The sequence below is a fragment of the Epinephelus fuscoguttatus genome, linkage group LG8 (genome assembly GCF_011397635.1).
Source record: "Epinephelus fuscoguttatus linkage group LG8, E.fuscoguttatus.final_Chr_v1".
NCBI lineage: Eukaryota > Metazoa > Chordata > Actinopteri > Perciformes > Serranidae > Epinephelus > Epinephelus fuscoguttatus.
Genome location: NC_064759.1, coordinates 19,366,685 through 19,392,279, shown reverse-complemented (window position 1 = coordinate 19,392,279; position 25,595 = coordinate 19,366,685). Strand labels below are relative to the sequence as shown.

Sequence of the window (25,595 nt, the reverse complement as noted above, 5' to 3'; positions counted from 1 at the left end):
AAAATGCAGCACCGGAATGGGGGATTGCCGAAAAAAATCTTGTTGTTGAAACACAATATTATCACGATATTGCGAAACAATTTGTTGCGGGAGCGTATCTATGTTTCCAGGGTTCTATGTTGCCCACTCAACCAAGCGGGAAACATAGAACCCTTTTTGTGTAAGTGGGGAACACAGAACCCGGGAAACATAGAACCCTGCAAACATAGGGATGACCCCTTTGTTGCAATATATTGGGATTTATTGCCTTTTTTCCCAACTGCAAATTATTTACAGAAAGGAAAACTTTGTCAACATCGGTTTTACGTCATGAGATGAAGTTTTCAGTCTGTTCATCTGACTTTAATCATTTCTATTGCAGCAAAATGTGATGCAAAGCAGACAGACTGACCAACACCATCATAAAACCTGTCAGAAATGCCGCGTACACTTGACAAACTGAACTGTCAGCAGATTTAAGGCCTTCTGCGAGGCCAAGTGCGTGAGGGAAACACTTCACATGCAGGTATCCTGCTAAGTGAATGGCAACACCCATGTTAGAAACGTTGTCTGTTACAGCCACAGTCCCCCATTCTTGTGCTGCATTTTGCAGGAGGTCTGCAGTGTTTGCTCCGGTGTGACTGTCGTGTATTGCTCCTGTCCAGTCGCCAGTCCTCTGTGAGATAATGAGCCGTCATAGTCACATATGAATCCACTGACCATGAAGTCCAGGCGTAACAAATTAATGCCACCCTTCCAGCACCATCTAGTGGACCGAAAAAGCAATTAATGTTATTATTCTAGTACCAAACATTGTATTAAAATGTGTATTTGCAAAAATTAATGATGTATGTAATAAAAGATTGACACTTCGCGTCCGTGTATTCATATAATATTGTCACAAGTAAATTAGCAATACTATGCTGCATCGATTTTTTCCCCCCATCCCTATGTGTAGGTAAGTTTGTGTCTTGGCTGTTACAAAAACAGTCCCTTCCACACATCATAGATACGTCTGCTTGCCTAACAAAAAAAAAAATAAAGAAAAAAAAAAGTAGACTTGTAGGCGTTTTATGAAGTCCTTTAAATATGTCTTTTAACAAAGCGCAAAGTTACGCCTTTTGTTCTTGTGATTATGACTCCACGTATGATAATTTTAACTCAAAACACTATTATTTTATGCCACTGGTACCATGGTTTGACATTTCCCATCTGCCCTGTAAATACAGAGACCAACACATTCATACTGTCTAATAAACACTGGCGGTGGCTGTGTGTCCACCAGCAAAGCAACCGTGCCTGTGTTTTGCCTTGTGCTGGCAATGTGACATATCTAGAGACACAAAAGCAAACCTAAATCCCATGTGGACGAGGTTGAATCGCTTGACACATGACCTCTGGAGGCAGGTGATGGTATACAAGGTCAGCAACAGAAGATCAGTGGGTCCACCTCTCACCCTCCGGTTGACGGCAAGCCCCCACGCTCGGCTCCCATCATCCCCTCTGGGCCTCATTTGTGATGAGCGGGAGGTCCGCGGTGTCATTTCCACAAGATGTTGACACAGACAGAGCAGCCTCACCGGACTGCCAAATGACCAGTGAACTCTGACACCGCAGCGGCATGATGTTCCAGTGATGGCTGCTTCAACCAAAAGGTGGCATGTAATGCGCTGTTATTAGACTCATGATGAAACCACTCGCATTTGTTTTGGGCTAATTTTCCAAACTCGTGTAAATATGTATCAGAATCAATTAGGCCTAATAATATACAGTCCTTAGAGGATTCACATCAAAGCACATAAGCACACAATCCAATTAAGAGTGTTTACTGTTTAGATTGAAATGCTCAGCGTTCCGCTCTTAAACCCAATCCGCATATCAGTAAACAGTATTTGCCAGAGTGTCTTTTCCAGTGGTTGTGTGTGGGCGTATGTGTGTATGTGTGTATGTGTGTGTGTGTGTCTTTGTATGTAGGAGTTGAGAGAGATAAAGAGTGAGAGTATATGCAGCCTTGCAATCTTTAATATGTTGTTGTGCATTAGTCGTTAGTATTACCTCCAGGACTCCATCACTGATACTGAGGCTGCAGACGACAAGAGAAATAGAAAGTCGGGAATAACAAACATTTTATGTGCTATTTTAAAGTGCTTAATAGTGCTACAGTGAATCTTCTTGTATACAGAAACAGCTAAAGGCAAAGTGCATATATTACAACCAAAGCATTTTTTTGTCATCTCTGATACTAAGTGCACATATCCAGAACAGTAACGCCTCTAGAAATGTACATTCACATATGTTTGTCAGTTTTTATGTTGTGCATGTGACTGCTGAGGGGTACCCAATTGTACACTGGTCCCATGTACCATTATAGCACTAAAACTGTATAGAATCAAGCACCTCAATCACACTATTGTGGCTGTAAGGTGACATTAAGGTGAATAAGCTGTGATTTGATTTTTATTTTGAATTTAAAAGCACAATGACTTAAAGGAGTGCCCTGACACAAAAATTCCAGAGGATAGTACTTAAAAACATTACTAAAAACACTTATTAACATTATTAACCTACTCGACTACATTGCAACCCGATGCCCATGGTTCAAACTGTTTAATATGCAGGCTGTTCCATAAGGAGATCCCAGTATAGAAAAAATTAGCTTTTGCTATTTACCCATTAACACGAGTAACACTGCATGATATAATGCTTGTTCTTCTGTTAGAGTTATGGTACTTCAAATGATGTCAGTTTGATAGTTCATATATTCTGGGGCCTTTTTGTGAACTATATCAAACACATGATTAAGTTTCTGTTCTTAAACTTAATCTTCAACGGGTCATAGTCCAACTTTCTTCGTGTCTACAGGACGTATATGAGTCCTGGGTGGAGTATTCAGCATGTATCTGATGACAGTGGCACTGGCACGATCTGATGCTTTTGTCACGATTTTATTTTTAAAATAAAAAATGCACGCACAGTTCATACAGGATTACAGCTGAAGGTACAATTGTCTGATGACATTATTTTGGGGAAGCCAACAATACCGTGCAGCACAAGCGTAGTTATAGTAGCATTGTATGAATGAAGCAAGTAACAGTTTCTTCACTTTCATATTCAAAAATCTGGTGTAATGATAAAAAAAAAAATCTATTGTTTTTTTTTTTTCTTTTTCTTTTTTGCAATTTCAGATAAGATTGTTGCTACAATTTCCTCCACAGAGAGAGACTGTTTGAGAGAGACTCCAAAGATTTGACACTGGTATTGGATTCAATAATATTTTCATTACACTTTATCATAACTGCATCACTTTTACTGCTGGGATATCAGTAACACAAATTAAAAACAACAGTGGTCCCAAGCTGGAGCCTTGCGGTACCCCACACGTGACCTCCATAACTGTGGACACAAATACTGATGGAGAAAACTCATAAAGTAAGTTTGTATGTACTTAAGGTCCGCTCCACGCACCAGCGACTGCTCGGCATGTATTTTTCACATCGCGGGGATTTTTCACGGACATTTTTACAGGAAACTACAATGTGGAAGTGCGCTCGACTATGAAAGCCCGAATGACTGTGGACATTCCTCGCGGAGTCCGTTCCGCATACGTTCCGCCCGTTTATGTTCGGGCCTTTATGAGTATAGTTTGTTTCTGATTACCTTGAGCAGCCTCGTGTTTCAGATGACAGGACCACAGAATTCATGGGAATTACAAAATGTTTACACCTCTGTCTATATATATTACTTCTAATTATGCATATATATTCACAACATTCTTGTTTACATTCCATTTAAATTATGTTTATTAATTTGCAAATTTGCATTACTTTGATTATATTTTGTTTATGTTTGCATTTTAGCCCTACATTGAGCTTGCACTATTTTATGCATTAGATTCAGAATTTGCTTTTACTTAAATGGTTTTTTGTTTTAACAGATATTTAATGTTCATTGCTGGAGGGTGCCTGAGGCCTAAGATTTTCACTGCTAACGACACCTTCTCTGTAATTTTTGAGCATTTGACAGGAACAAAGAACTCCAACTTGAAATTGTCAATAATCAGATGAACACACTGGCATTTAGTGACTGTTTAAATTTCAGGCTGCTCACCCTTCACATGTCTACCATTTCATCGCTGCTTGCACATTCTTCCTCTCACCAGCGTGGACAACAGATACTGAACTCTTTGAGCTCTAGGGCTCAGGCTGCCTCTAAAGCACGAATATCAATCAGCAGAGGGAGCGAGGGAAAGGAAAGGAGGAACAGTTTCTGCGAGACAGAAATGGTCAAAATACACACTGAGTGAGATATCTACAAAAATGACAGAGAGTGATTGTGTACAAGAGGAAGCAAGCTATTTGTTTCCACATTACCAAATTAGAAAGCCCTCCAATTCCTCTCCTATTCATACAACTTTCATTATAGAGGCTCGCCTGCACCAGGCATGCTGAGCCTGCGATTTGAGACAACAATTAATTTAGGCTTTTTTTGGAGCCTGCCTTCTCATCTTTTAACTAACTGAACATAGACTGTTGCTTGCAATCTGTCCCTCTCTCCAGGCTTTCCATAACCAGCGTAAAAAAAAAGGCAACAACAAGATGCTATAAGGCCAAATGTATAATTAGCAATGACACCACCAGGATGGTTCCTTTAAATTCCACACCAATTAGGAAAAGGAGCAGTCAGCAAATATTGCATGTGATATCTTAAACAAGTGCCCCTTGTGGGCGGCTCCAGCATGCATGCAGTGGCTTGCATCGGGGACACAGTCACCTGTCAGGACTTATTTGGATGTGGTGGATTCCACTTTGCATGGTGCTGTCCCAAACTATCTACCCACGCTCGGCTCAGTGTCAGAGATTAATTAGTTGTGTCTGGTTCTGCAGAGGCCGAGAAACCCGAGCAAGCTAGTCAAGAGATAGAAGAGGAAAAGAGTAATGATGAATCAACAGCAGAGTTTTTGCTACCCGAGCAAAGGCATCGCCCTAATACTCATAATGCTCAGCAGCAAGTTCTGATGAACTCTTGCAGCAAATCAATATGTGCCAAATCCACATGAAACTTTACTGTATGAGTGAGTTAACTATATTCACATCAATTTATAGTTTTACAAAGTCTTGGCTGTATACTTCTTACACTTCTAATGATTAGCGTATCCTACCACGGCTTCTCCCCTGTACATCCTGCATGTTTTCCTACTACACATGCTTCATGTATTCCAGGTTTACCGTCTACATCCCTAATTACTATTCCTTGAAGGCAGAATTCAACTCTGCCAGCTGCCACTGTCTGAGCTGCATATTGTTTCATAAATATAACAACTCTCTCATTATTTTCACAACCATTTTAATGATAATAATAACAATAATAACAAATAAGGCAGTAATTCCCCTTCTCCTTCCCCTTCCTATCATTAGTTTTACTTTCTATACTATCTCAGGACTTCATTTTATTTTTATTGTCACTGTGTAGTTTTATGAGCCACTGTACAATGCAGGATCCTAGTTATCATTTGAGCATCTGTCTTTTCAGTGCCTGAAGACATCTTTATCTCGGCAGTGGATTTTGAGATTCGTTTCAGCTTAAAAGACCCCGAGGACTATCTTTTGTTTCTTATGAGTTTTTACTCAAAATTATTAGTAGGGATGCACGATATATATCGGGCCGATAAATTATCGGCCAATAATAGACACAAGGGACATTTTTATAATTATGCTTTATTTCAATAAATAAAATTATAGCCAATATATAGCCCCCACAATACGAAGCCAGACTCCTTTCACAGAACACTGTCTAGAGGGCAAAACATGTCATGGTGTGGACGTCTTTCACAGTTTCAGAGGAAGATGACAGGACATGCGGAGGGTCTGATCTTTAACCACCTGACACAGGTTAGACGCAGTGCTAAACGACCGTCTCCAGAGTGTTAGCACGAGCTAATTAGCAGCAGCGGCTTACATCCAACACCAAGCTTTTAAGAGGCTCGACACTGTTATTAGATAAGCTTATTATTTTCTCACTACATCTTAGCCTTTCTTACCCTCATGTTTGCATAACGGTTATACACTTCTTAAAATACAAAAATGTGAAATTATTGGTTATGGTATCAGTTATTGGCCATGAAAAGCATATAATTATTGGTTATCAGTATCGGTTGAAAAAATCCATGTCGATGCATCCCCAATTATTAGCCCACTTGCCAGACGAAAATGTACAGTGACAGTGGCTGGCATCTCATTTAGGTGAGACAAATGCTAAGCTGCATACCACTGCAAACCAGACCAGCAAACAACAAAACTGGTTTGGTCTCATTCATGAAATGTGGGTAAATCTGTGAGTAGATTTGCTCATAACAAACCCTTGGTATGAAAAACCTACACCGGATTAATGGACGCACGTGTATGTTCATGAATGCCAATCAAGCGTACACTGACAGTGCGCTAACGCTAGTCAGCAATTAGCTTACATCCCTGCCCATGAATAGCCAGTGACTGCCATATATGGAGGTAATAATTACTATGGATAGGTGCATCCTGTTGACCTGCAAACATGAAGCCAACAAAGAGATGCTGAGATTGAAGTTATTTTAGGTGAAGTGCAGACGAGAAATACATTTCATTTTCTTCTGTTAGTAGTGGTGTAACTATTTCTTTTTAAAAATGTTATATTTTAGATTTTAAATTTGGCCCATGACATCATTCTCAATTAAAAGTGTGCTTTGAGTCAAGCCCATGCCCCTCCCTCTTCAACTTCCCTTGTGGCCGCCGCACGCAAATCAGGCATCCTGCAGAGCAGCGTCACGTCTTCCTCATCGCCCTTCTTGGACAACCAGGTAACGATAGTGTTTACCTTAAGTCTCAGCATTCTTTGCCTCTTTTGTGAAATTAAACTACTAAACTACTATTACTAACTATTAAAACATCTTAATACAGCCAGTCTAATGCAGGCAATAAACCACCATTACATTTAACAACATGTAAGATAGTCTGGCGTAAAACGACACCATCTACTTCCAACTACCCTGATTGTAGCATAGTCGCCATTGAAATAGAACAGAACAGAATAGAATAGGATAGAACAGAATAGAATAGAATAGAATAGATCTTCACTGTCCCCTAGGGTGAAAATTTGTCTTTGGCACACCAGACACAGGAGACAACATAATAAAAAGCAGAAAAGCAGCAAATGGATGATGCATACAGGAACCCTGGTCTACAAGATCCAACACTTTAAACTTTTTCCATGTTCTCATGATACCCATCCTATACGTAGTGTGATTGTGGGGGATGACAGATGGCGACAGGCGCTTCTCCCCCACAAAAGACATCAGTGATGAATACTGTAAGTGGTCATAATGGTGTCACATCTTGGCATTGAATTCATTATCTGCCATTAAAAAAAACAATATCAGGATTACATAATGTGCCATCTGTAAAACTCAGATTAGCATTCAGGCAAGATTTCGGGATGAATCCCATTTCTGGTTTTGCAGAAGAGAGACGATGAACTCCCGTGAGCGAGTCAGCAGCATGGAAGTCACTTGGACTTCAATCAGCTTGGAATGCCCCACAACTGGGAAGCCAGAAGCAGTGTATTTGCTGGCTGTGAAATCCTGTGAATCATCTAAATGTCTGTGGGTGTAGGGCCTGCTGGTGGCACCGGCCTGATCCGCTGCACATCTGGTCATGCCCTGCAGTCATAGCCATGCTGCTGCTGTGGTAGGTGGTAAAAGTTTTGGAGGCTTTTATAATGGAGCTGAACCAAGTGGCACAGTGAGGGAAGGCAGCAAAGAGGAAGGAGAAAATGAAGCCTAGAACGGCAGAGAGAAAACTGACATAGACAGAGAGCTCTTAGCCTGTGATGGCTGATGCCGGAGATTGCTGCCATGCCTTGATTCCTCCGTCACATCTATCTCACTGAGAAGCTGACAAATATTTCTTTCGCCAGCAAAGACAGGCTGATATATTTTTTTTGTGTTGTCGCAATCTGCCTTGACGAGAGTGAAGTGGTGGAGAGTCAAGGTCAAGCGCTCCTTCCATTGTCTCCCTTTTGGCCTGCAGACAAGGCGTGTGCCTCTAATGAAGGCGTGGAAGGTGGTCGCGCCAGTAATTGGCCTCTCCCTCATTAATAAGAGGTGGGCAGCTGTTACAGAGGGCAACACATCGACTGAATTGATCGCATCAGGAGAAACGTCCGTCACAAATTACAGCGCTCACATTCTGCTTTTCCTAACTCTCCCTCTGTCTTCACAAGTATTCAGGTATCACCTTGCAGGCTTTGATACTGCAGGGAAAAACGTTATTGCCTTACAAGCTCCACTGATTCCCTTATTATACAGAATTAGATGTTTTCAACAGAGGGACTACGATTTAGCATGTCTTCTGAGAACGCCTAACATGGTTGCCATTGTTACAAAAATAGATATTCAAATTTTCCACTCGCTATCACAGCTTTAGTGCCTGTTTTTCACAGAGCTGCTGTGCGGCAGGAAAAGAGGATGAGATGGTGGCGGGCGGGAAAAGGGTGGAGGGATTTTTTCAGCTGTACTCCATATGTTGTGTCATTTGGGGGCTTGCCGGTGTCTGTGTATGCTTGGCAGGTCTTGGCTCCTTCCCTCTGTGCATGGTGTCTGTGCACCCGTCTCTGTCAGCACCCACCTGCCCCTCTGCCTCTAGACCTGGCACTGCACGGCGTTTTACCGCTTAGACACCATGAAAATGAAATGAACTTGAAAAAATCATTTCCCAATAAAATTATAGATGTGATACACTTTTGTGGTTCCTCGTCATGTAGAAATTCAGAGTAAACTGACTGTTAGTTTGCTAAGAATTTTGTTATTCTCTAAAAGAGTACTTCACTCCTCTAACACTGTTGGACTCATGATGGATAGTTGAAGAAAAAAAATCAAAATCGACGCAGGACACCCTGCGACAATGTCTTTTTTATTCCACACATTCCTCTTTCCTCTCAAAACCTACATACATTAAACAAGAACCAGACGGGAGATCCGCACACTGAAATCACAATCACAAAGCAGAACAAAAAATACTGTGATGGTGTTTTCAAAACACCCGACAAAGATCTCTGTTAGATCGAAACGTTGCACAATTAAAATTACTAGGAGCTTTTAATACAGTGTGCGGATCTCCTGTGTGCTTCTTGCATTAGTTTGATTTTTTGATCCAGCACCTGTAGAGGTTCTTTGGATGTGTATGCCCTCCACCTTGCTTGTTGCCTACATACATTACCCACAGTGCATCTAATCATCAACAATTCGGTTGGAAATTCTGGGTTTGTTAAGCTAGTAGCGGCTAATGTTGTGCCTCAAACCACTAGCCTAAAACTGAGTTGAGGAGCAGGCTACAAAAATCTGTTTAGCTCACGTCTTTCTTTCTCCCTCCAAATCTTAAAATTTACAGACACTATTACATTTACCACAGATATGATTAATTAATCTTACCATGGCATCATTACCCCACAGCCATTAACACTTTGATGTATTAGACTAGCATGTTTTAGTAAATTCCATGCACATTAAGAGACAGTACAGCAGCGCTAACATTACTTAATGCCTTTAGCCTATGGTTTGATGATGTGCTTCAACATTGTCACGTACGAACACGGTTTCACTCCAAAGTTGTCGAATTCTGCCGCTTGGGCAGTGACTTGCGGTGTCAGAAACCAACAAAAAAAGACGTCCTTTAACATCGGCATGATACTCGGCCAGTTGCCATTATAGTTTAATGGCGCCCGGCCAGAAACACAGGGCAAAAGTTTAAGTGGCGAAAGTCCGACTCTCCGTTGTTGCTGTTGACTTTGAATAAAGTGTATTTCATGATGATAAAATTATTGTTTATTTAAACAGAGTCTGGTGGGTTAGACAACAGCGATTTTGGGGCTGTTTTTAGTTAAACAAAGAGGATCTTACTCTTTAACAAAAAGGTCTATCTCTGTAGGGGACCTGTTAATAATGAACATGGCCGATGTTTAAATTGAAGCCGCCGAAGCTGCTCTCGCTTAATACTGGACTGATTTCAAAAAATCTTGTTCCCATTAGTCCCTTAGACACAAAAACATGTGAAAATGGGTATAATAGGTTGTTATAATAGGTTGAAGAATACCCTCTAAATCTGGAAGTTTAGGTTTATTTAATGTGCAGAAAGCCACACGGCAACTTTCCAGCATGGTAACAAGTGCTTTGTTTTCAGGTTTGGCATAAAAAGATGTGACATTTGTGGGCGTTTCCATAAATCCTGACTGTCTATACAACTTTTTTATTCACACATTCAGTAATACTGAAGGGTAACTTTAAGGTAATTAAACATTTCTAGGACAATGAAAAGTATTAATCATGTATTGTAAACACTATGGTCTAGTCTGTAAAGTGTACCTTAAAAACAGCTGTATAGTAATGCTTATTAAAAATCATATGTGACTAGTGTAATTTTATTGCAGCCGTAGTCACATCCACCCCCACGGTGCATTAAACAGATCTGTCGACCATCTGGAAGCTAACCCCTAAACTTTTCAGAGGAAGTTCAGTCCTCCTCACTGTTGGCTTCTGCACAGCAGTCAACAGTCATTTGGTTTTGCTGAATAACACAGATTTTCAGTATTTAATTGGCCAGCATCCTCGCGGTGAACGGAGACAGTACTGCAAATCCAGCGGAAATCTACTCCAGGAACAACCATGGCTTCATTGAGCAATGTGTTATTTGTGCTGACAGGAAATGTCAATGCTGTTGAAAGACCTGTACTTAAAGCTGCTCTGATGGTGTTGTTAAAGACAACGACAATAACAACATCACTGAGCATTAACAAAGACCAAATGTACATCTGCTACACAGTGATAACTTATGACGAAATCAAAAGGGATTTTACATAGCTAACCCCATAGGTCAATTTGACCACCTGGGGCCGTTTGACAGGAAGTTGCTGCAATGCTTCATGCTGTGGGGTTGTGTTAGGTTATACATTTACATTACAGTTTTTGCTGCCTGTGGTGTACAACATAGCTCCATCCAAACCTTGATATAACCTCTGCAGGCTGGGGGAGGGGAAGATCCACTCCAGGTGAGACTGCAGGTGCAAGGTCAACTAAAAAGTGTGAAACATGGCCTGCTCTGGAAGGCTGGCCATAACTATGGGGTCATCAAAATGGAGAAACATCTACTTACCTGATGCCTCAGAGACACATTCACACTGGCACTATTTGGTCTGCTTCCACGAATACTTCGGTTCGTTTGGAGTGGTGTGAACGCTCTTTCGAACTCTGGTGCAGACCAAACAAGCGAACCCTGGTCCGCTTGAAAACTGGGGGTCTCGGTTCACTTGCAAGTGAACCCTGGTGCGGTTTGCTTACATTGGGAAATGCAAACGGTGTATCCAGCGAACCAAAGCGAGGAAGTGACATAGAACGCAGTGCATTTTGGGTAGAAAAAAACAGTGTAACAGTGTAAACCGGGAGAAGCAGAGGTAAAAAAAGAAAAAGTTGGAAAATGTCTCGCAGACAGAGATGGAGTAGTGAGGAGGCGCAGGCGCTTATTGATGTATGGTTAGAAGACTACATATCGCAGTTGCTTGTGGCTACCCACAATGGATTTCCGTTTTCGGTTCTGGCCAATTGATAAGCTGGGTTTTCTTCTTCCTCATGCTTTTGCTCTTCCTGGTCAGTGGTTGTTTCGTGCAATACTGCCCATAAACGACCAGCTGTTGTAACTGTGTGACATTGTCCAGGTGGTTTGGTCCGCTTTAAAAAGTGCAGTATGAAAGTGAACCGAACGAAACGAAGGTGTGAAATTTCAAGTCCCCCGGACTATCCTGGTGTGATTGCGCCCTTAGAGACACAAGGACCCTCTCAACCAAAGAGCGCTTTCTAACCTTGTCTTCCTCCAGCTCCTAAAGTGTCTGAATTTATAGATGTTGGGTGACAACAGTTATTCACAGTACTGATACTACAGTAGTAGTCGAGCACAGACTCTCAGCACTATGGTTACAATGCATTACCTTTGGCCTCCTTTAATATGCTACAACATCATACTTGTTTACTGAAGCGTTTAATTGACTCGGTTTGAATTTCCATAAGCAAAGATGCAGGGAAAGTGAAATATGATTTGAGAGAGAGGAATGACACCAATACACGGAGCTACGCCTTCTGATACCAACATTAATGATGTAAAACCTGCATGGCCACAGTCCCCCAATCAGACAACTGTGGAAAACATAATGACATTAATTAAAGTCTAAACGGCTGGAACAAGTTACTCTACTACAATACTCCCACATGCCTCTCATTTGTAATCAGGTGTTTGTTGTGGTAAATTGCTTCAGCCTTGAAAAAAAAAAAAACAACACAAAACGTCCTGACAGGAAAAAAAGAAAAAAAAAAAAAAGCATTTCAAATCAGCACTTCAATATGGCAACTTGTTCACCACAAGCTTGTATTTGTGGAAACAAACAAAAGAGACTAGCTGTGGTAACAAAAGAAAAAACAACAACTAAACAAAGGAACATCAAAGACAGAGAGCAGACCTTGATTGCTGAGTGAACTTTGTGTATGATGCCTTAAAATGGAGACTAATCACAGCACCCACTTTGGCAGTCACTGTATGATAAAGCATTTCAAATTACCCTCACAAAAAAAAGAAAAGATGTCAATTGCTTTTCATCATTCAACAGTATTGCAAATAGCAAAATTATACTCGGTAGTTTAAACTGACTGATAAGTGCTGAATGAAAAGTTTCTCCTCCCTCAAATTCAACATCCCATGACAAGAGTGACCTCAGGAGGAAGGTGCTTTTGTGGCTCAACAATGTGGACATATACACGTGGGGGGTGTTCATGGTTCCTGCAGCAGTCTCTGTCTCTGTCTGCTGGTGTGGGCTCGTATCAGCCTGCCAGAGGGGAGGCTGGTGAACAGAGAGTGTCCTGGGTGGGCGGGGTCATTCTGGATCTTTGCGGCTTGAGTAGATCTCACCTAGGCTTGGGAGTGGGCAGCCGATGATCCACTGAGCAGTCTTTCTTCTCTAATGCGGTGCAGCTGGCGTACCACACCGTACATCCATAGATCCGGACACTCTCTACTGTGCAGTGGTAGAAGTTCCTCAGCAGAGGTGGAGGGAGCTTGTTACTCCTCAGCGTTCTCAGAAAAAAGAGACGCTGCTGGGCCCTTTTGATAATGTGGGTGGTGTTCATAGTCCAGCCCAGGTCCTCCGAGATGTGCAGTCCAAGGAACTTGAAGTTTGCGACACGCTCCACCTCTTCCCCATTGATGCTCAGGCCTGAGCGCAGTGTGGTCCTCGACTTCCAGAAATCAATGATGATTTCTTTTTTTCTTTTTTGTCTTCCTGGTGTTGAGGTTGAGGTGGTTGTCACTGCACCAGGCCGCCAGCGCCTGGACCTCTTCCCTGTATGGTGCCTCGTTGTTGTTGCTCATCAGTCCCACAACGGTTGTATCATCCGCAAATTTGATGAGGGCGTTGGAGCCATGGATGGTGACGCAATTATGTATTATTCCGATAATTAAGATTACAGCCGATAAATAGTGACAATAATATGAAGCTAGACTGCTTTCATTTACTTAACAAGGGCGGCATCTACACACCCAACACAGTGGGTGGCGGCACATGTACCTTTAAACTTTGTTTGCGAGCTGCAAATAAACACAGAGAAGAAGAACAACTGCAGCATGCTGTCAAGAGGGCAAAACATGTCGTGATGTGGTCGTCTTTCACAGTTCCAGAGGAAGACAACAGGTACTTATTATGTTCATCTGTAGCAGGGTTATGTGGGGGCAGGGCATTGAGGAAACACCCCAGAAAATCTCTCTCTTATTCACAGCCTAAAGCTGGCAGGTATGGAAGAGTCAGAACTGCTGGTTGTTAACAACAGTGATGTTGGTTTGATTTGATTGGGTCAGGGCTATGGAATACTAAATACTCATCCATATTTTCTCACTACATCTTAGCCTTTCTTACCCTCAGCTGTACATAAACTAAAGGTTATACACTTCAAGAAGGCGACGGCTGAGATGCCGAACTCAATGCTTTAAAACTTGAGTTCACAATGGGTGACGTCACAGTAACTAGGTCCATTATCTTATAAAGTCTATGGTATTTTCTTATAAACCAATGCACTGAACAAATTGAAGTTTTACCTGATGATGGCGCTAGATGAAAGATAAGAAGTGTCTGTACCATATGTCATGGCGATGCAACCACAAATGTCAACCTCATGGTGATGCTTGAGGGCAATCCGTCCAATACTCATTGAGATATTTGAGTCTGGATCAAAGTACCGTACCGACCAAATGACCATCCTCAGAGCCACACCGCTATTGTGGCTTATAGTTGACTGTTGCTTTCAAATCTGAGCAAAAAATCATCCACCATGCCTCTTTGTTTTGCAGAATTTCAATCCCCATTCCTTTTTCAAAGTGATAAGCTGCCATTGGAGATTTTACAGTTTTGATGCCACTATTCTGGGTTACAGACTGAGTTCGACAGCACGCCACACTTCACTTCAAGATGCTGTGTGCATTTGTGTTTCATTAACAAGCGAATAATAAACTCCAAACAAACAGTTCAAACAACTGTGGATCTGTGCGCCAAGAGATTTCATCAGAGGAGTGATGGAAAGGTGTTTAGCACACAGGCATTAGTATGCAAACACAGGAGTCTAAGTGTATGCATTGCAAGCCAGCTGGAGAAGGGAGAACCAGTGACATTGGTGGAGTTAATGTTGAATATTTCAGCTAGTCTTTTTTACACTGAAGAGCGGAGTTCCCTGGAGAGAGCCGGTGATGTGCTCTGATTCAGAATGGCGATACCTGCACTTTCACATCAAGGTAAGTATGAGAAGCATTGATCTGAGAAGGAATCAATCTCACTTATAGAGTCTGTTAGTGTATTATTCATCAATTCATCTGTCAGTCTGTTTATCTAGCCATATATCCGGTTATCAAAGGCTTTCCCCTGTCACCAATTGAAATCATCTTGAATATTTTAGTGGCTGTTGCCTTTCTTGCCTGGTGACCCCACTGATCAAGCAGGTGTAATGCATGTGAGGTTTCTAGTAACCTTCCATTACAGTGGCTCTAAGATCACTACAGTATCATGAAAAATTGGTTTTTGGCAGACGGGATCATAAACAGCAGCTGACTGACCTGTAGGTTCTCAGGTCTTGATGATCCCTCATGGTCTTCAGCATCAACTGGAACCAATGGATCGTCCTGAACACCCAAATTGACCGACTGATTCATTCCTATTAACAAAAAGAAGAAGTATTTCACCTTGGATGATTGCACCTAAATTCACATCCATCCTGTTTTACACCTGAGCGACAGACAGCTCGAGTTTGGCAAGAAGCAAAACAATTAGTGCCCTACATTTTTCACAGTGCTGTGGTATTTGAGGAATAATTTATCCCTCACTTAACAACAACTTATTGGACACTAGAAAACTGTTCTGATGCAGTAAACCCCACTCAGCAGGTCCAAACCTGGAAAACACTAATAATATGCAAATGCTATCTGACCCTGGTGTAATTAACATGCCATGCTGCATACATATTCATTAAGTCCTCCTTGCTCAAAGGCGCAATAACTAAGATATTTATTGTCTGATAGAATTAAATGACCATAATATATCTGCAGGGCTGGTCCTTTGCCAGCTGGCAATGTCTGGCTTTTAAACCTTATTTGTTTTGGAACAAAAACACCACTTCAGCCGTTAATATTGTCATCCGCTCATCAAGATGCCAGACTGTGCTACAAGTGAGTGACCTGCATAGCAACACATAAAAATCATAAATACATCATTTGTTTTACAGGCATTATTATTCTTATATGATTAAGTTGATTGTTGTGCATTTTTAATTAATATGGCAAAAGAAAGACAAAGAGGATGCAGCTGTAGGCAGTACTTAACGACACACTCAAACAGCTCTGTGTCACTGGGGTTTGAGATGCGTCTGCTGTCAGTCACACACATCTTTCAAGTGGACTGAAAGACAAATAAACAAGCTCCAATGCAGCAGAGGATTGTGATTTATTTATGTAGCATATTGTCACCTGCTGCACAAGGCTGTACACTCGCAGGAGCAGCAACTCTTTCATGTGAGTGAATGCAAAGTAAAACATTGATTAGACGCCAAGACAGTTAGCAATCACAAAGGAAATGACTTTTCCTATGAATGAATAACATATCAGGATCAATTAATGCGCCAGTGTCTTAATTAACTCACAACAGATGAGAAATGAATAAACATGGTGGTGGTGGGGAAACCTGAACCATGGAGTCAAGCTCTTTACAAGCATGGGTAGAGAACTGATGTGGAATACAATGAAGACTGCTTAATCACAGTTATGTGACCTTTTCCTCTTCATCTTAGCACAGGTTTGAATTCATCTTAATGAGTCTTGCAGAGTGAACCATGTAACTTTTACTTGACAGTAAGAATAATAATCAGTTTAAAACAACTTTCGCAGAAATATATATACATCATCTTAAAGAAGAAGACTGGTTTAAAAGATTTTACCTTGGATTTTATTTCTTAATACATCAAAATGTTTTGTGCTGCAAGAAGTTGCTACAGTTAAGCATGAGCATGATGTTGCAAAACACAGACTTTGTGGTGGTTTTGCTTCTTTTTTTGTTGTTTTGCTGCTCTTTGTCATCATTGTGCATTTTTTGTTTAATTGTGTCTTTCTAGACCCTTTTACTGTTAGTAAACTGTGACATTTTTGGGTGGGCGGGGCTTAGCCGGAGGCGAAACAGTTGTCCGCAGATGTTAGCTAGCGCTAAATAGCAAGGTCTGTCAGCTTGTTTTAGACAATAGAGGAGGATGATGCGAGTGGTGCATTCAGAAATATTAATTTCAAGCGCTGGAGTGCACTCTGGCACAAACTTGACAGTTCATAAATTTGTAATGCTGTCAGAATGTACCATTCGGTTATGCCGCACTCTCGGAGTGCCGAGCAGAGTGAATGTGTGATTAATTTAACTGTTCCTTAATTCATGAAGAAATAGAACGTTCTGTTTTTCAACCAACAGGACTCTCTTTTTAATGTAGAGCCTCAGACTGAATTTACGAACGTACCGTGTCAAGTCAATCACTCTCCGTGACGCAAGTGTTACTTGAATAAGTAAACACTGACCAATGGGACCAGACTGGCCGACCTGTATGCTCTCACTCAGTGGATGGATGATACAGTATAACCGGCATTGTGGTTGATTACTGTGCCAAACTTACAAAGGAGAACAACAGTTGAACGGTTTCCTCCAGCTTGCTTTGCTGTTGAAGCTAACGTTAGCTAATGTGCTAAAAAGGTCACTTTATGAAGAAATCCAATATTCCTCTTCACACCCCCCAATTTCTGATGAGGTGGACATGATAACTCTTGATAGACATAACGTCATTCATCCCTACAACAGGAAATACTTTTTCCCTAACCTGATACAAAGTGTGCGCTGCACATGTGAGCATTTTTGATCATCGCCTCCGTCCAGTCCTTCCGTCCTATCGCATTAAACCATAGTTGTCTTTTGTTGACGGGCAGTGGCAGCTGGAATGTAATAACATATAAGTTTTGAGCCATGACTGGATATTCTGGCTCCCAATAACACAACAAGACAGCATTTTAGCACTCCTATGTAGCCTACAGCCCTGCGGTAGCAACTGATGTTTGCCTCCAGCTAATAAAATGACATCATTGTGACAAGGGTCTATCTGGTCATTTTGTGTCTCTGTCGGTTGTTTTGGCTGTTTTAGTGGTTATTTTGTGACTCTTTAGAGTTGTTTTTCATCTTTTTGTGGTCATTCTGAGCCTCTTCCTGGTTGGTATGTGTTAATTTGACTGACATTTTGCAGGTGGAGGCCAGGGGACGCCCTTACATTTTGGGCCCCAAGGAAGAACAACTTATAAAGTGGCTTTCAATAAAAGAACAAAAAGAGAAATCTGAATGAGCTGCTGGTTATGAGTCACTTTAAGCAAACACAAAAACAACGGATGGCGTGTTTGCTCTGTAAAGAGTGATTTTAAAAAAGTCTTTTGTGTGTTACTGATTACTTTTTATCCTTTTTTATAAAACTTGTTTTCAATAAATAAAAGCACTGATAAATCCCTGTGAGGGACCACGCCAAAAAAAAAAAAAAGAGCCCTGATTAAAATGCATCAAGTCCAACCTGTTTTAGTTTGCTTTTTTCCTTGTTAGATTCACAGAGAAACAAAATCCAACATCAGTTTTAATGTAACAATTGGCTGGAGTTTGTTAGCTGAGAGCCATATGGTGCACAGTGTAAATGAGACTGTAAAAACTTTTTTACCTCTATGCTAACACCGCTCTAAACCGATCCATCCTAATCAGATACCATCAAAATAAAAGTTATTGCACACTACGAAATCACACCTTAAAATGCTGAGAGACAGGCCGACTGGAAGTGAACAGTGTGACACAGTGGAAGCTGCACTCCTCCATGTTCTCCCTCCCGATTCTGCCTCTGTGACACCACGCAGTTACCCAGTCAGAGTGGTAATGCGTCCAGGGCTCATGTTGCTGAGCTGATGCTCCCTCTGCCCACCTGCTCACAGTGTGCTCTCCAGAGGAAGGCCTCCCATCGACACTGTGCACGCACCTCCATGATTTATGAGCCATCTGTCGCGTCTGATGTTCCTGTCGCCTAAGACAGGATGTTCCCGGCTGGCATTCTGCACCGCTCTGCGTGGGCACAGCCTGGGTATGCCAAGGTCCACTGTAATTAAATTACACCAAGTGGGAACAGAGTGGTCCCCATAATGCGAAAAAACCTTCAACAGAAGACACAGAGAGGGTGTATCAAAGAATATTTCCGTTTTATGTTAGCATGAATTTCATGTCTGGAGCTCTACTGCACATTGAGGGATTAAATAAACACCATTGGAACTATTTTTTCCACCTCGAATACGTAAAGAATTGGTGATTTCAAAATGAAATGGCCACACAAAATGAAAAATCTCAATTAAACATTACTAAAACTTATGCTACCAATGGTCAGACACAGAACTTGCTTGAGTTTCTCACAGTTTTACTGCTGAGGAGCCCAGGTGTGTCCTCCTACAGCAGGCACAGAGACGCATCAGCATGCACAACATGGCAGCTAAAGAAACACAGACCGGAGAACACAGTCCCCAGAGAAAAACAAACACTGATAAGCACAGCACTGAAATCTTTCTCTAACTGTTGTTGTTTTACCTTAAAACTATTTCTGAAATTAGTGTTCATCTCTAGCAATGCACTACACAATGGAAAGTGGGATGGCTCCTGTTTGTTAAGCTGAGGCAGCTGCAGCTGACAGCATCCACAGCAGCAACTAAAGGAAACAACCACATTAAAATGTGCAATGCTCTGTTGTGTCCCAGTCCTGTCTTGTGACATCCAGGCTTGTCCCGTTCTGTCCTGTCCTGCTCAGTGATGCAGTGTGTTTTGACCTGCTGTTTTCCTGTGTTGTCCTGTGCTGCCCTGTCTTGTCTCATCATGTCCTGTCCTGTCCCTTCCGCCATGTGTGGAATTAACCTGACCTGATCTCTAACAGGAATGTTTCTTTGCCTGCAAGGTTAGTGGACTGTCTGTGTTACAAAATCCTGTTAAAATTAAACTGATAAAATTTGAAAGACTACAATTAGATTCCTTTTGAAGTTATTTCCTATCCTGCTGCTGGTGGAAAATATTATTAACTACCTTCAGAAATGATGACGTAACAATTCCTTACATGTCTGCAAAAACACATAACTCTAAAAATACAAGATAAAAGGCATCACGTGTTGACAGTATTCTTGTCAATTCAGCATCAATATAATCAACAAAAATAAACTGTATTTGTGACCTAGAGTTGTCTTGCTTTGGTCCGAATCACGGACTAATTTTGTTACAAAGTTCCATAATTGCCTAGAGTTGGTTCATGTTGTCATGGTAGCATTTACAAGCAGACCAGATAAAATGCCTTGCATGAGAAAGCTGCTTTTGAGTGGTCAGAATTTCCATGTGGGAAAAATCCAGGAAGCAAACCAAACGTTGAAGAAGAGTACACTTGCAGGATAAATGTGACACTTTCTAATGTCACAATGGAGGGACAACTACGCAGGTTGATTTTAGCGCTGCTCATCGTGGACTATATTGCTGTCATTGTTCATTTTAGTCAAACCATACAGTTTGAAAACAAGGCGCGGCTCCAACTAGAAAACAATGTATTGATGCATTGGATGTGCTGAATGTGCATATTAAGGCAGTACAGGAGGAGGTGCACATTAATAATCCTCCAGGACTGTAACATGCTCGTGTTTAACCCAAACAATGTGTCATGTGACTGCAGTTGGTTCGGATCGAGGTCGGAACATGTTCTCACCACAAACGAACCGCAGCAGAGTTCCTTTGTAACCAGATAAAGACCGCCTCTTAAAGAAGGTCTCGGTCTTGTTTTGGTGTGCACCCAAATGTGATTGCTGTGTTCACATCTGCTCAAACGAACTGCACTTAGGGGGCAAACGAACTTGAGTTCAATTGAACCAAACCAATCAGGGCAGGTGTGAAAGCACCCTAAATTAAACATTGTCCACCTCTTCCACGGTACAAGAGAACCGAGACTTCACGCTCACGTTCTTGTGCCTCACCAGAGTCCCCTCCCTGTATACAGGCCACCTGATTTCCTGTTTGGTGTAGGAGAGAGTGCAGCTGCTGGTTGTTGACAATGTTCATGTCATTACACTTCAGTATTCAGCATTTACATGAGCGAGGATGAAAAACTGTCAGAACAACAAGATGAGAAGAAATCTTAAGACAGCACGGACTGAGTTTTAAGACAACGTTACACCAAATGACCTCAGTAACTGAGGTAAAACTCTCATGAGTTTATTCCAACATTGGAAATTTGTCTGTGACAGTTGAAGTGCTTGGAAAGTTGCTTGCTATAAGGTCTGCATCAGTTGCCAGTTTATTAGTTACCCCTAGCTAAAATAATGCAGATAATTAGAACAATTCTGGATTAAATACAAACTTCAGGCAGGTTATTTTGATCCTGTTTCTGTTACTTGTTCCACTCCATCTATACCTGTGAGGGTAGGCTAAAATACAGGAACACCTCTCTGTATAATACAAGACAGTTCAACAATACCACAAACTCCAGCCTCCAAAATGAACATGGCTGAATCAACAGCTCTCTAAAGCAGTTTCATTAAAAAAAAAAAACACCCTTTATAACCTCCATAAAAGGAAACAAAACACACACACACACACACACACACACACACACACACACACACACACACACACACACCCCTAAATAAATAAATTAATTAATTAAAAAAATACTAAAAGCCATCTAAGACAACAGAATGGTTGTCTACGACTTCAGTCAAGGACTCTATTGGTCCCTAAAAAAATAAAAGAAAGAAAAACACTAAGTTACGGACTGCTCTTGGTCACGGTAGCTAACATCTGGCAGCCATGTAAACAGACACTAGATTGATAGGTCCACCTGTGCACAGTCAAAAATAATTCTCTTAGGAAAACACAAGCAGCTTTTCCTGTGAAACTAGCTGGCATGATACTGGCTGTTTGTTGTTGTACTGCTATCCATCCAAAACATTTTGAAGTTTCCAAGTTAACACTTGTGCTGTTAACCTTCCTAGTTTTTAACTGTGTCTGTGTAGAAGTGGTCAGAGGTGAGCAGTGGTTGAAAAATGTTTTAAAGACACGTTAAGATATTTCAATGCTTGTGTTCGATCAAGACACTCTATGAGAAGCAGTTTCATGAGTCTCCCTGTGATTATATGTTACTATCATGTGTTTTCAAAGTGTCAATCATTTAAAAAAAATCAATTAAGGTGTGTCATTTTTAACATTCTAGCTGAATTCCGCTGAAGCAAACTTTATTTCCACAACACTAAGATTTCTCTTCTATAATTGAAGACTCAAGATTGATACAAGATATTTCCAGCGGTACATTAAGTCCTCTTTGTAAGAGAGGTTAAACAGTTTTGTACAAGAGCGGAGGAGCTCATGAAAGGCTCCACCACCGAGCTGTGCAGAGGAGCGCAGAGATAGGTTAAGCTTTAGAAAGTGATTGAGGCTGAGAGGAACGGCCTTCACCAGCAGCTGCAGCACCTGGCATCAGATCCACCCTCTCTGCCCTGCTTATTCCCTGAATGACACCCCATTCATCTAAGATCACTGAGGCTTCAGGTAGAGTTGCTTCATTCTCCTCACCCAAAACACCAGACAGGCTCTCTATTGATGCTATATTTATAAGGAGGTAGATGCGGAGTGAAAAGGGATGATGTGCCTCAGGTCTCCATACATGCACTGTGTCAACCTTCAAGTTCCCCTCAGCACAAGAGCTCGTGTTATCTGATGTGAACTGCCGCTTTGATTAGCACTGACATGCACCATGTTACAGACTGCATGGGACAATGACGTGATGATGTGCTGGTATGGTTACTATACGACATTAGTGGTGTAAATACATGCATAGGGAGTGAGTGTGTGTTTGTACATGTGACTTTTAGAACTTGTAGGTTCAACTCTGTGTCAACTGTTGTTGCAGGCATATCAGGAAAAACTTCCCAAGTTGAGGAAGGGTGCAACACTCAGCAGACCATCCATCCATCCATCCATCCATCCATCCATCCATCCCAACATTGAAGCTACTGTTGCATGGCGATCACAGATTGCAACACGCCACAGCCATATGGTGTACTTAGCTCTCGTTCTATAAAAAGTTTCTAATTCTTGTTGCAGAGTGCATGGTTTAAAAATGATGTCGACACATTTTGAAGTGTAAATGTTATACATCGAGTGTATGTGACACCCAGGAAGCTTTGTTTAATGAAAACAATTGCTGACCTGATTTGTATTCTGCCTTCAAAGAGGCAGTTGGTGCTTATTTTCAAACGCTTTAGGAATGTTCTCCAGTGGCAAGACCCTGTGAAATTGTTGCCTCTAACCTCTCTGATATATTTAAGATCAGCGTGCCTCATTTGTCTGTTTTATTCATTCGAAATGATCCGTCTAAGCTCGACTTGACACTGATCAAAAAGAGAGTGTTATTAGCCAGGCTTACAAAAAAGCAAAAAAACTGATACTGCGTGTTGGAAGCCGCCCCTTTCTTTCCCTTCCTTTTCGAGTTTGGGGTTTGATGTACCTAGATATGGTGTACTCGGTGCTGTAGATGGCCTGTGTAGACGTGGCGAAGGAGTTGAGGATGATAGAGATCTGGAGCTCAGTCTCAGTGAACCTTAAAAGCTTTTTGAAATGAATATTATCAGGAGTTGATGGGCTGGATCCCCTGAAGGTGGAGGTGCGGTGGTCGTTTAAGTGGGACAATCAATTTTGTCCTTTTATTAATTTACTTTTGTCTTATTACTGCTATTTTTTCTTTGAGACACTGACTGTATGCATAGATGTTACTCATTTTGAGAATGGCTTTTTCCATTGTTCACGTTGTACAATGAATGTTAATAAAAGAAAAATCTGATCACATCACTTGCAGTTCTCCAAGGCTAAATTGAAGAGAATGTTAGACTCTGTGTCTGCTACATGTGACAAGTGTAAATCATGCGTGGGGACCTTAGGTTACCTTTTCTGGTCTTGCCCCAAACTCAAGAATTTCTGGGCAGACATTTTTTAATTGTAAAGTAACATATATAGCAAACAATTAGTCCCTGGGCTGATTTGATTACTCCTTGACTCTTCCCCCTGCATTACAACAAGCTCTTATGTTTGGTACAGTCATATCAAAAAGGGTTATTTTGCGAGAATGGATATCTGCTCCTTGCTTTACAAAATGGCTGAATCACATGGTTTCTTGTCTACATCTTGAAGAAATTCGGTACATTCTGTCTAACTCCGTCATCAAGTTTTCTAAAATCTGGGGACCCTTAACTGAACATACCAAAAGGGTAAGGAGTCAAGCTGACTATCTACATTGGACTGCTTCTTTGCATTGGACTATACTTTGCTTCGATCTGCCAGGACACTATGTCTTCGATGGACCTTCCCTGACCACCCATGATCATTACCCCGTGGATGCTACCTTTCAGCTTCAACCTTCCTGTGGACATGGTACGGCCTGTTTTCGTCATCTTTTAATCCTCTGTCCTGTATTTCTCATGTCCGTGTTTGTGTACTGTTAAAATAAAATACAGTATATTGTAGGAAAGACAAAAAACCCCTACAAAACAGAGACAAACGCGAAATCATAACATTTCATGTCTGAAAAGGAGTAAGAAGAAGCAACGTGCTTGTCTGGTCTTACCCCCAATCTCACACTATACAATTCCATCACTGAGCAGACTATTACATGAATGCACTCTCCTCACAATCGATCAAATGAATAGATAAATCTGATCACAAGGAAGAAAAATCTGTTTCAAATAGCAACAGTTGAAGTTGGGGCGAAAAGCCAACCATTATTGAGAGAGCCATTGCACACTTTCACTGCACACTTTCAGATGGTCTCTTTTCAAAGGTGTTCACGATGTTGCACTTGGTTTTACACATGAAAAAACACGTGCAAGGTGAGGAAGACAGTTGTGTGCAAATTAGAGATGTAAATCACAAGTTTCATTGTGATACAACAGTATTTTGATTTGTAGTACAACAAGAGGATATTTGCTAATATCACAAAGTCTAACACAATATGATTTTGATCCAATTCAATTCAGGCGCCTGCAATGGACATGAGACGAAATCAGTAATTATCCTCAGTCTTTTTCTAGGCTGCTTACCATAATATGCCTGGTGCAAGGCCCCTAGCGTTGTTTAAACGTTTAAGAAGAAGGTGCGTTTGGATGGAATAGGAATTTAAAAATAAAGGCATCTTGAAGACGACAGTATGTTCCCATATTTTCACTTTACATCAATGATACTGGATTGCTGATTGCCAAATTGATATATTGATCCAGATTGATGTGTCATTACGCCCCAAGTGCAAATCCAATTTTGGAACTGTGTGGGAAAAGAGTGTTTCAGATGCTGTTGGATGATGCCTTAGTGCAACACATTACACTGGACTTCTTAAAAAACAAACCATCTCAGTATGTATGTTTATTTGCATGTATGCAGGATGTTGTTATCTATGTTTAGGGTTATGTTTACTGCTGCTAATATAAAATCTACTCCAGGAAATATAACTTATTCATTTACAACATTCCAATTTCCAAAGTGTTTTCTAAAAAATAATTTATATGTTGCACGTACGACAGTACAACGATAACAACAACACAAGAAGTTAGCATGCTGAGGAAGAGGAGACAACATTATGATTCAATGAACTCTGTGTCTCTTTGTTGTCTAGCCTGGGGCTGTATGAGAAGCTCCTGAGGAAACATCTGGCATATCAAGGAGACAGATTTCTCTGTCTCACTTTTCCACATATCCAAAACAAATCTGTGAACATGCAGTGTTGATGACTGCCCGTAGTGCCTCCTCTCCACACAGCTTGCACCAAAAATAGCCCAAGTCGCATAATTGTGATAAGCCTCCTTATGCTGGGGGTTCTTAAACGTCACTGTTTATAAGAAAGCTTAATTTTCAGAAGGCATGTAGAGCCTTTACAGGTGTTTTTGTCATTAACAGCACCCATATAA

General features: G+C 41.2%; 1 protein-coding gene across 1 annotated transcript in view; it reads right to left on the bottom strand.

The window, feature by feature from the left end:
* Positions 1-25,595, bottom strand: part of LOC125892792 (uncharacterized) — a 44,323-nt gene that overhangs the window by 5,825 nt on the left and 12,903 nt on the right. Inside the window, exon 2 of the mRNA XM_049583027.1 lies at positions 15,141-15,238. Within this exon, the coding sequence (XP_049438984.1) occupies positions 15,141-15,184 (44 nt within the window). The 5' untranslated portion in view covers positions 15,185-15,238. The remainder of the gene's footprint in view (positions 1-15,140; positions 15,239-25,595) is intronic.